This window comes from Danio rerio, chromosome 10 (genome assembly GCF_049306965.1).
Source record: "Danio rerio strain Tuebingen ecotype United States chromosome 10, GRCz12tu, whole genome shotgun sequence".
In the NCBI taxonomy this organism is placed as follows: Eukaryota; Metazoa; Chordata; class Actinopteri; order Cypriniformes; family Danionidae; genus Danio; species Danio rerio.
In genome coordinates, this window is record NC_133185.1 from 11117062 (window position 1) to 11129490 (window position 12429).

At 37.0% G+C, this 12429-nt stretch overlaps 1 protein-coding gene across 5 annotated transcripts in view; it reads left to right on the plus strand.

Moving 5' to 3' along the window:
* sardh (sarcosine dehydrogenase) overlaps positions 1-12429 on the plus strand; it is a 156140-nt gene that overhangs the window by 72382 nt on the left and 71329 nt on the right. For 4 of the 5 annotated variants that reach the window (XM_073913683.1, XM_005155596.6, XM_073913684.1 and 1 more), the window contains 2 exon segments: positions 6205-6295; positions 8550-8691. In XM_073913683.1, coding sequence (XP_073769784.1) covers positions 6205-6295; positions 8550-8691 — 233 coding nt within the window. 5 annotated transcript variants of the gene reach the window in all.

Below are 12429 nucleotides of genomic sequence, written 5' to 3' on the forward strand. Positions count from 1 at the left end.
TGGCAGCTTAATCGGTCAGTTTTTCTCAACCACCTTCCTGGAGGACCACCAACACTGCATGTTTTGGATGTCTCATTTGTTTGTCACATTCATTACAGGTATTTCAGTCTCTTCTAATGAGCTGATGATCTGAATCAGGTGTGTTTGGTTAAGGATACAGTTGCTACATCCCAATTCGCATACTGTACTATCCATCCAAAATAGTACTTGAAGATAGAATTAGTATGTATCAAATCGTAGAATGTTGAAAGAAAGTATGCCAAAGGTTTCCGGATGGTTTACTATTTCCCGTAAAAACTGTAGAACTCTCCGTGTTCTAACATGTAATATTGCCCACAGTACATTGCGTGTTAGACGTAAATTTGTTTAGAATTACAAACGTGGGTAAAAAGTGTACATAAACTACAAACATTGTGGATGCATGAGACCAACCATCAAGTAGAGAGGCTTTGATGAAGATGTTTATATGACTTAATTAATATCTAGCTCCCTGGAAAATATTTAAAACACAATTCCTGTGTTTTATTTAATCTGCAACAACAATGTGAGCTTCTATAAAGACGTGTTTGGACATTATTTTCTGAAAGCATAATTATCCTAAACCCGAGGAGATTTCTTTGCATGAAAGTCTCCGGCATTGGCAGATTAACCTTCTGCTGCTTCTTTAATAGGGTAGGAAATTAAATATGAAAGAAATATGGATGATTGACAGGGCTCAAATCCAAGAAACTTAACGGTCTGTTAACAAGGAAGTAGTATGTCCCAATGCTTTTTTACAATTAAAAAAAATATATATATATATATGTCCCAACGCTTGAACACTCCTATGTTATACACTCAAAAGTTTATATTTTTCCTTTACAAAAAAGTACATACTTTTAATCTGTGGTATAAGTATGCGAATTGGGACACAGCAAAGAAAAATATCCAGATGTGGTTGAAATTTGGTGATATAGTTTCCTCTCCGCTCTTTTTGCTGTTTAATCACATAACTTGTATATTTCATTAAATTAAAAATTATTTTTTTATTTATTCATACAAACCTGCTATTAGCGGCAAGCAATATCAGGTTAAAATCTTAATATTTTCATAAGCGCATCTCTAGAACTGAAGCATTCTCCAGCAGCTGTTTTATGACAGAATTAACTGCTCTTTATTTGTGTGGGCTTAAGGTGCTTATAGGCGAAGCAGTGCCGCAGTAGGTAGTGCTGTCGCCTCACAGCAAGAAGGTCGCTGGGTCGCTGGTTCGAGCCTCGGCTCAGTTGGCGTTTCTGTGTGGAGTTTGCATTTTCTCCCTGCGTTCGCGTGGGTTTCCTCCGGGTGCTCCGGTTTCCCCCACAGTCCAAAGACATGCGGTACAGGTGAATTGGGTAGGCTAAATTGTCCGTAGTGTATGAATGTGTGTGTGGATGTTTACCAGATATGGGTTGCTGCTGGAAGGGCATCCACTGCGTAAAAACTTGCTGGGTAAGTTGGCAGTTCATTCCGCTGTGGCGACCCCGGATTGTAGAGAATAAAATATAACTACATTAAAAACTTGAAAATGGCCATGTGTTTGAATAGATACTTGAAGTGCTACAAATATTGAAAGTCCGTATGAAAGCAGGGTTTTCCACAGAAAGGGCAAAAGTACACAAACCCATTACTCAAGTAGTAGTGCAGATACTCATGTTGAAAATGATTTGCATGTTTTAGTTGCTAAAAATGAATGCTCAGGTTTGACTGACTATATTTCAGTTAAAATACATAATCAATAAGAACATTATCGGTGGCTGAAAGCACTACCCTGTTTATGGCTTGCGTTCCTAAGTAACCGAGGTGCTGCGGAGTACGCGCCTCTCTGCGCAGGCTTCACTCATAGGGAACAAATAGCATTTTAAAGACACGACACAATATTGCACCTCGTCCACAGCGCGACAGGCTTTTACACTTTGCATTGTACAAATATCAGACGGTCCTCTTTGCAGCATGGCAAACAAACATATTAAAATTGTAAAGCAAAAAGTGCTGCAATAACAATGAATGGAGCTGTCATCACATCAGCGAGTTCTCAGTTTCACTCCTGTTACACTAATGACAGCTGGATGAGCTCTGCAGTGGACCTCTTACTCACATTGGTTCATAACTGGATGATTAAAAAAAACTAAATTGTATACACACTGAGTAAAACCACTATAGCCTTTAAAAATGATAATGTATCTGTTTGTGTTATGTTATAGGGCTAATAATTATTAAATATTAAAATGTATTAGTGCTCTGTATTTAATGGAGCTCAACATACCTGATCAAATTTTAATACTCTGAATATAAATGCATTTTTGTTCCACTTTTTCCCATATTTGTTTGTGTAACTAATTTAAATGTAATGTTCAGTATTATTATTAATAGAACAAACTGGTATGAACATTTTAAAGTCAGCAAAGCTTCTAAAATTATGCAAAGTAAAACTTGTGGCTCTTTGAACTTGAATACCCAATTCTAGATTGCATTTAGGAAATTATTTTTTATCAGTGTAAGTCAGGATTGTCGACCTGAGTAAATTATGATGTGCACAAAAACAAAAGGAATAAAAATAAACAAAACACACAGCCTCCATTGTAGTATTGCTAGTTACAACAGTACAGTTAACTGTTAACAGGCTGATGAATGACAAAACTCTTTAAAACTTTAAAGCTTTAAATCTTTAGATACATTTAGACTCTCAGCTGTAAGGGTAAATACAGAAGAGTCTAGCTGTGCATAGGCTGAAAAAAAGCATAAAAATGGCATAAAAACTGTGTAAAGTGACGACTTGTACACAAAATATGGCTTGATGGAATAATCCAGTGAGAGCAGACCACAATGAGTACTGCGCATCAAGATTTGATCAATAGATTGAAGCACTAAAACCATGTCAACTCAACTAACATCTTATAAAAATTAATCCAGATAATGAATAATAAAAATGTATTGAATAATATATAATAATATAAATGTATTGAATAATACAATAAAAAAAAAATTAAGTACAGTTGTTAATTTGAGGGGGTGGCGTCATTTTTATTTTTGGGGGGTCCCCAAAAGAATTCGCCCTACACAAAGGGGCCCTCAGCTGAAAAAGTTTGAAAACCCCTGCATTAAGCAGTGTGTACGCGAGGTGCACAACTAACACGCTCAACGCTGGACTTTAAACTGGCATTGTTGTGGTCTATAAAACAGACTAATATAGTGTCTTAAAATAGCAACGCACCAGCAATGTGCCTCAACATGCCTTCTTTTTAGATCAGATTGCCTATGGGTGCACATATGAGCTCAAATGCATTTGCTATTTAAACAGCGTGTGGCGCAAAACATCAAAACGACTCTTGCGCCAAGCTGAACCTAACAAACAACTATTGCGTCGCACCTTGCGCCACATTGTGCCGGATGCCCTAAGTGTTAATTTTTTTCTGTGGGTCCACTCTGAGGTAGTTGGCTTCATGGTTTTGGGTGATAAAAAAAGAAAATGACAAAAAAAAAAAAGACTAATGGAGAGACCTGACACCAAAAGGTCATAAAAGTTATTTTTATTTGTCTGGTGTTCTTTTATGTTGCAGCGTTGTCCCTTAACCAGGGTTCTAACAATCCTGTCTCTTTTGTTTACCGGTGATCTGATCAAGCAAAATGTGTTTTATTATTACCATGTAAACGGCAGCAACAGTCATGTTAAAATCGCAGTCTCCCTCTGTCTCATCTGCTTAGTCATCCTTGCCCTTCTCATAGTAATCTTTATAAAATAGCGTTCAGTGCGTGATAGCCTGGGTTGAAAAAGCCGCACACTGCAGAATGCAGGCAAGCAATGACGAAAATAGACTAATTACATCAAAAAAGTGTTCGTATTATTGCGCAATGACAAGAAATAATATAGATCGTGCCACCAAACACATGAAAACGTGAGTAACGAGCCTGATTTCAAAATGTAAGAAGTAGAAAGTCTAGGTATTTATGTAAAAATGTGAGAAGTAAAAGTAAAAAGTTGTCAGAAAAGTAAATAGTGGAGTAAAGAACTGATACCAGAAAATAGTGTATTTGTACTTCCTATCTCTGGTTTTCCATAGTCTAATCAGTCTGACTATATATTTTTATAATTTAAATACAGAAATATTTGTTAAAGAGCCCATATTATACATGAAATATAGTCATATCTTGCTTGTAAGGGCCTCCAACAACAGTTTAATATGCATGCAAGGTCAAAAAACACTTTCGTGGTCTTATAATCTGCATTTATTTTTACCTAATTATCCCAGCGACTCCCGTATGAATCGTCCAGTGATTCATTTGTTCCCAAAACCCTCCTTAGCGCGAAGCTAATCTGCGCTGATTGGACCAATGACAGTCTGTTGCGATTGGTCGACTGCCTTCAGTCAGAGAGTGAAATGCCAAACAGCTAATCAGTAATATAAAAGTAATCACAGTTCATACTGAGCAAAAACTCCAAAAACAGTTGAAGAGATCTCCTAGCTTCTCACTCTGCTCTTTTCACAGAAACACACACACATATTGCACACACACACACACACACACAGACACACACACACGCACTTAACCCTGCGCGCGCGCGCGCACACACACATACACACACACACACACACACACACACACCTCCGGACGACAGCGCGCGCACACGCACACACAGACACACACACACTACTCCTCGTCCACGGAGCTCCGTTAACAAAGCAGCACGTGTCGCGTTTTTAATGTGACTTTGCACGCGATAAGAGAATATAGCATAGCCAGTTAACCTGATACAGTAGCTACACGCGGTTACAAGTAACAAATCACAACTAAATACATTTGCAAGCTAGAGTCAACGAGGCAACTTTAATCGCACGTACTTACACTTGAGAAATGGAGGAAGAAAAATCCATCCTGACATCCATCAGTAAGTTACTCTTTACTGATCCTTCCTTTAACAAACGCTGATGAAGTATTCTTTGTAGCATGTAGTTTCCAGAAGTTTCCAGTAGTTTCCAACTGCTTGGCTAAAATGCTGAGGTTTCATCTTTTGGTAGAGACTCAATATATCCATCTGCAGTGTGACTTCAATCGACCGGCATGTTTGTGTGTGTGTGTGTTTGTGGGTGTGTGTGTGTGTGTGTGTGTCTGGGTTTCTGCGTCAGAGGGCGGGGCCTCAGGTTTGAAATCTCCCGGGTTTGCGCGTGCACGTGAATAACTTGGTTTCGTTCGTACGTCATGGCGTAACACCTAATGAATCGGTATCAAGGCGACTCGTTTGAAGCACTATGAGTCGACTCTTTTATAGATGAATCAACAGTTTTAAACACTGTACACTAACAGATTTAAGCCTTAGATGGATACTTCACTTCACTTAGAGCTGTGTTACACACTACATGGAGGGGAATTTTCAAAAACCCATAATATGGGCTCTTTAACTATTCACTATAACTTATATGTATTTAACATTTTCGTTACCACCCATTTAACCGGTTAACACTGTAATTATTATTAGAATAAAGGGTATTTTTTATTTTCCTAGTATGGTTTATTCACAATTTCTTAAATTTTGCTACGATGATTTAATTTTTTTCTAAAAATAAAATAAGTCTTTATAAATCGTTTTCTTACTTTGTTCTCTACATCAGGCCCTTTATTGTAGTCTCTCTTTTTTTTTTTTTTTTTAAAAAAGCAGTTCTTAAAGCACATCTTAGCATTTCTTTGCTATGTGATGTGATCTCCAGAAACCGCATGTGGGAAGTGGTGTGTGTAAGAGATAAAGCAGTGACTCTGCATGGATTCAAGCTGGCCTTTACTCAGCGCCTCTGTGCTTGCTGGCTAATGCTAATGAAGTCATCAGCCAGCTAATGAGCCAAAAAGCCTTTAGAGACACACCAACATCTCTATGGGCGCTTTGGTATGACTCTTACAATCCAACATCCTGTCGCCCATTCCATTCACTCAACCCTTAATACTTCTCTAACTTCACAATGTCCTTCTTAAGTCCTTGAATTTTTTTTTTTCACCTCTTACGTTCATTATTTTCCTCCTGTTGGTTTAAGATTGATACAGTCTGACAGAGAGTGAGGATGAATTGATTGGCAGCTGTCAGTCAGAGGTGCCTTGTTGCCTGTTAAACGCTGTGGTGGGGTGTTTAGGGTTTGTACGCTAGTTTGACTGATTTTGGGATAAAGTTGACTGACGTTTGCTATGTGATTTGATTGGCAGGTATGATGTTAGGGGGAGGGTGTGGAAAAGAGCTGGCTCACTGGATCATTCACGGCCGTCCAGAGAAAGACATGTATGGATATGATATCAGGTACGTTTATTATGAGCAAATGTGGTATTAATTTACTGACATTTAGATGGAGCAATCTGAAAATGGGAATTTTAATATTTTGAATTGGATCTGACACAAATGATTATTTGCAGTTGAGTGAGTCAAAGACATTTCTGAAAGAGTTGCGGAGTTGTGTTTGTTTCAACTGCTCACATTTGTGTGTTTGGGAATGTATCGTGCCAGCCATCTTTTCAAACTTGTCATGAGAAGCACTTGGAAAACAGCTGTTCCAATGTAAAAAAATGGAATGTTAAAAAGTCAGGACAACAAATATTTGTTTGTTGCTTTAACTTAATTTAATAAGTTAAACAGGTTTCGACATTTATTTTTTGTTATAAAAAGTTTAACTTGATATTTTAATCAGTTTGAATGATGTAATTTGAGATGACTAGATAAATTAAAATGATTCAACTTTAAAAAATTAGGAGCGATTGTTTTGACAGTCAGTGAAATAAATTCAGAGTACTAGCATGAGGGATTTGTGTTTGCATAGTTGTTTGTACAGTTGTACATTTTATAATAAAATGATTATATCTTTCCAAAATGCTCAGTAAATTATTTATTTATTTTACAATAGAGTTGTATTTTTTTATATTTCAATATTTTGGAGGTGAATAAAAAATCCCCCCTTAATCTATAGTGTTTTGTATCATTAACCGATTTGAGTGTCCAGAAAAAATGTATAAATGTAACAAAATGTTGAAAAATAAATTACTTTACTATAAATTTACTATAAATTTAATAAAATTTACTCTAGATAATACTTATGATACTGTTAATTTACTGTTAAAAGTACTGTTATTTCTTAATTTTTTTAATTTTACTGTAGAATTTTCTATTCTTTATTTTAAAAGCTTTATGGTTTAACTTTTGAAAAGGAAGAAATTAAGTCGGCGGCACAGTGGTGCAGTAGTGGTTCTGTCGCCTCACAGCACGAAGGTCGCTGGTTCGAGCCCTGGCAGGGTCAGTTGGCGTTTCTGTGTTGAGTTTGCATGTTCTTCCTGTGTTCATGTAAGATTCCTCCAGGTGCTCCGGTTTCCCCCACAAGTCTAAAGACATGTGGTACAGGTGAATTGGGTAAGCTAAATTGTCCGTAGTGTATGTGTGTGAATGAGTGTGTATGGATGTTTCCCAGTAATGGGTTGCAGCTGGAAGGGCATCCGCTGCGTAACATATGCTAGATAAGTTAGGTTCATTCCACTGTGGTGACCACAGATTAACTAAGGGACTAAGCCAAAAAGAGAATGAATAAATGAAAGAAGAAATTAAGTCATAAATATATAATCTATAATTAAATATTAGTATTGGTGTTTTAGTTGCTATTTAAATTCTTTTTATTATACAGTAAACATTATGCAACCTAGGCAATTTTACCCTAATGTACTGTTAGGGATGTTTTCATCCACTCTGCGGTGATTTTAAGTCTTATTTTAAGTCTCCATAACTTTTTCTGTGTTTCAGCTAGCAGATCGATTTTTGGTGACATCTTATTTTGATACATTTTGTGAAAATGCTTTGAAATCCACCAACAATCAAAATAGCATAATTAAATGGTGTCACGGTATTGCAATTAAAAATGTGGTTATAATGGAAGTCAATAGAGCAAAAACAGTAAAATAGAGAATTTATTTTTTATTCTTATGCTGCACAAAAACAATGCATAAAAAGCCAATCATATTACTAATCATTCACATGTCAAAGACTGTGATTAAAAGTTTTTTTTTTTAATTCAGTCCACGGTTAAATTCTTTTATGTTGAAAAACTATATATATATATATATATTTTCATCAGATCAGCGATATCATTTGTGAATTTAGCATTTAAAGAGTAAAATCCTGTAATTTTTAAAAACATTTAGTAGTTTTGATCAGGACTGAGGTTGATTAACAGATTTCTGCAAACAAATGTGAAAACAAATATTTATCTGACGCATTTTTACAGCAGTTTCGTGGATGTTTTCATCCCTAACATAACAAAAGGGTAGTCAATTTGAAAAGGAAAAATACTTTACAAACACTGCACTGGGCTTTAGTGGTCACAGGTTTTGGTCACGTCTGTGAAAGGATCTTCATGACAGCAGCTCAGAATGTCAGATAGAGGTATTATGAAGGTCAGGCACATTCACTGAGGGCAGCAAACCTGTACTGTCCATTCATTCCTGAATGAGCCTTCAGACTTTTCATCTGGCAATTTTTCATACTGTCATTTCATCTGCTTTTGTCTCTATCTCAGGCGCTTCCACCATTCGCTGACCAACAACAACCGTTGGATCAGAGAGAGAAGTCACGAGTCCTATGCCAAAAACTATTCAGTAGTTTTCCCGTTTGATGAGCCTTTGGCAAGCCGAAACATGAGGAAAGACCCCTTCCATCAGGTTCAGCACTTCTCTTACTTTCAGAACTTTCGCTTTGTTCCCTGATGAAGCATTGGCTGAAGTCCGCACTTTACTTTCCAGTATTATCAGATAGCATTTAATATACATAAGGAATGAAAATTCGGAAGGCTCTTGGCCAAAAACTGAAACTGAAAAATGCTTTGAATTCATTGTTATTTTATTTAATAAAATATAGTAATTTTGTAGATCTTTTTAACACTTAACTTTCAAATTATACAGATTTTTACAAAACACAAGCTAATACAATAACCACATTTTATTGATATAAAATATCAATCAGCACATCAGCCCTATTGAAAGCAGCAGGAACAAGTATACTACATAGAAATGTTCTGTCAGTGCAGTGCAGTTCATGCTCTACAGCAATGGTCTCAAACTCATTCCTGGAGGGCCGCTGCTTTGCACAGTTTTGCTCCAACCTTATTCAAGCACAGCTGATCCAAATAAATGAGGGGATCAAAACAGTCTTGAACACGTTGATTCGTTGCATAAACTGTGTTTGATCGGGGTTGGAGTAAAACTGTGCAGAGCTGCAGCCCTCCAGGAATTGAGTTTGAGACCTATGCTCTATAGAGTGAAAGATTGGGCTATGTTGTTGATCATAGTCTGTCATAGTAATAGTTGCTGCTCTTTTGCCATTGCGCATTGCAAACCATTGAAATCAGGGCTTGACATTAATACCCGCCAAATGCAGAATAAATTAAAATTGCAGAAGAGTATGACAGGACGAAAAAAAATTTGCATTATAAGTGCGTGCGTGCGTGTGTGTGTGTGTGTAGTCAGTCAGCTGACTAGGCAAGGTGTGGCATCAATTGGTGCAGGACCAAGCCAAGGAGCAATTAGCTGCTTCTTGCAGAGAGAACAAATATACAGAACACTTCCTAAAAATAAGTAAAAAAGCAGAATTAATACATAACAACAGTGTTAGCTTCTGTTTCTTATATATATTAAAAAATACCCCACAATTATTTCCAGTTATGTACATCCAATTTTTTACTCTTCAAAGAAAATGGTCCTTAATTCTTATTGATTTTATGCTGAAATATGACCAGAACACGTTAGACACGAGGCCTTTTTTTTGCTGTTAGCGCTGCTTTTGCAGTCATCCTAATTAGCTTCATCAAGAGAATAATGAAGTGCCGCACTAATGTCAAATAAATGTGTCTTCATCTTTTCCTCTCCTCTTTCTCACTCACTCTCGATGCCTATCTTTGTCACTTTAAAATCACTTGTTCTGAGGCTAAAAACTTTCCACTGGCCTGATCCCAGAACAAATTGCATTAATTACATCAAAGCGTCATCTCTTTCAACATTAATCACCATTTAAATTGACAAATGTTTACAACCTGTTACCTCAGCTTTCCCTCAGCTAGCTAGAAGTGTTGAGTGTGGATGTATTAGCCAGTGCTCGACTGCCAGCATCTGTGCAGACGCTCAAAAAAAAAAAAAAGACTTGTTGCTAAGCTACTGCTAAAAAGACGATGTTTAAGTGTTTCCAAAAATACTGCTTTGTTCTGGCGAGGCTCCAGGCGTGAAGCCTTCATCCTTGTGAATAATAGCCCACTGAAATATAGATAGCTAGCAATAATAACACTCTGTGTTCATTTAAACCACCGAGCCTCCGCTAGATGATTATAAATTAGACTTTCCTCCTGAATTTTTCAGCGCTTTCCAACTTGGACATCTTCCTGAGCTAATCCGGCTAAGTGCGAGATTGATACTAAAACATAAAGAAAATACTTAACTGTCTTTCATCTAATCTCAGAACTTAAGTCCTCACCCCGCGTTTATGTCAACGTGTCAAAATGATGAGGATTACTTTGTGTGCTAGAACATTTGTCATCATTTATTCTGTCTCATTAAAAACCAATGTGTTTAGTTATGTAAAAAAGTACTGGCAGCTCATTATCTGTTCTTTCTGCACTGTTTTACATGACCAGTCAAGACCATGTATTACTTTAAATGACTTGAAATGTTAGTGAATACCACTTTTGTTTTAAACTACATAGAAACATTGTCAGAGCAGAGATCAGGGTATCAAAATACAATTTGAAAGATTAATTAAACAAAAAACACCCATAAATTACAAACTACAGACGATTTCTGTTCAAATGCAGTCCTATAGCTGTTATTTAAAACACTTTTTACAATATGTTTGATTTTTTATTTCTGTAGAACTGAACATTTTTCAATTCAAATAAGTTGTCGAAGCAGAGATCAAGTGTCACTTTCGGAGAGGGGAAAAAGGAGCGAGGACTCAGGTGCAGCAAATAATGGGTGTTTATTAACAATAAAATAAAAACAAAAAGGCAAAACAAACAACCCTGAGGGGGAAAACTCTAATAAAACAAATAAACGAACAAACAAACTTGACTGGACTGGACAGGACAACTTTGGCAGGACAAGACAGGGCTGGACACAACAAGACAGGAAACTATCGACGACGAACTGGCAAAGGACTGAAAACATGAGGGGGATTATAAAGCAAAAAGTAAATTGACACACAGGTGAACATGACAAACTAATAATGAGTAAACAAGGAGGGAGGGACTAGACAATAGACGGGAGAGCGCATGACACAGAGAGACAATACAAGCCATGCGCTCACATAACACAACACTGAAGCACACGACAAAAGCACGTGACCACAATGTAAACACCGAGCCACGTGCTTTGACAAAAGACGCAAGACACGAGCACACGATGAATGAAAACACTCACCGTGCGCTCACACACGCAGCGTGCATGCTTCATCTCAGCGCCGACCAAAACCGAAACCAACAAGACTGAGACGCTGGGAATGAAACACCACGCTGCTGACAGACGAAAACACAAACGAGTACAAGAGCGCACGCGTCTGAGGGACGGCGCGCGCGCACACAGAGACAGAAACAGGACCAGACATAGGTAGTGTCAGAGCTCTGCCACCAAAACAAGAATTTACACGACCAGAGTGGCAGAACCCTGACATCAAGGTCCCATATATTGCAATCTGAAAGTTTATATAAACAGAACACACTCATAAATTGCAATCTACAAATTATTTAAAGAGTTCAGATGCAAAAATCTCTACGTGCCATCTGACATTTTCATTAACACTTTATTTTAATGGTCTATATTGCACGTTTTGTTGACTAAAACTTACATGCAACTACAATGCAATTACTTCTCATTTGAGTATTAGTAGAATGTCTGCTTAATATCTGTTGATACTGCTCCTTCAACAGACATTTAACTGACTATAAGAAACTTTGCTAGTACGTCATCTTACACTAACCCAAACCCTAGTCTACTTATAATGTAATGAAAATTAGTTGACATGTAGATACAATGTAACTTAAATTCAACAAACAGACCATCAAAATGAGATGATGCCAAATTTTATCTTAGAATTAGCATTTCTCCTCAGCCTCCAATATTTTTGTTCAGTTATTTCACTTAAAAGGCAATGCAGAGAACCTATTTTTTGCCATATAAGTGGATTTACTGAACGTACACGCAGGAGCTTGTGAAAAATGCTATGTAATGCTATAAAACATTTGTAATGACTTAATGCAATTACTAATTAAGAAGACTGCAATATAATTAGAGGGATTGTTCACCAAAATAAGAAAAGGAAGAAAAACATACATGCAACATGTATGTTCTAGATGTACAGGTAAAACAAAATGAATACTTGTGACTCCTCATCGTACACGTATGATCATTCTGTGCAAG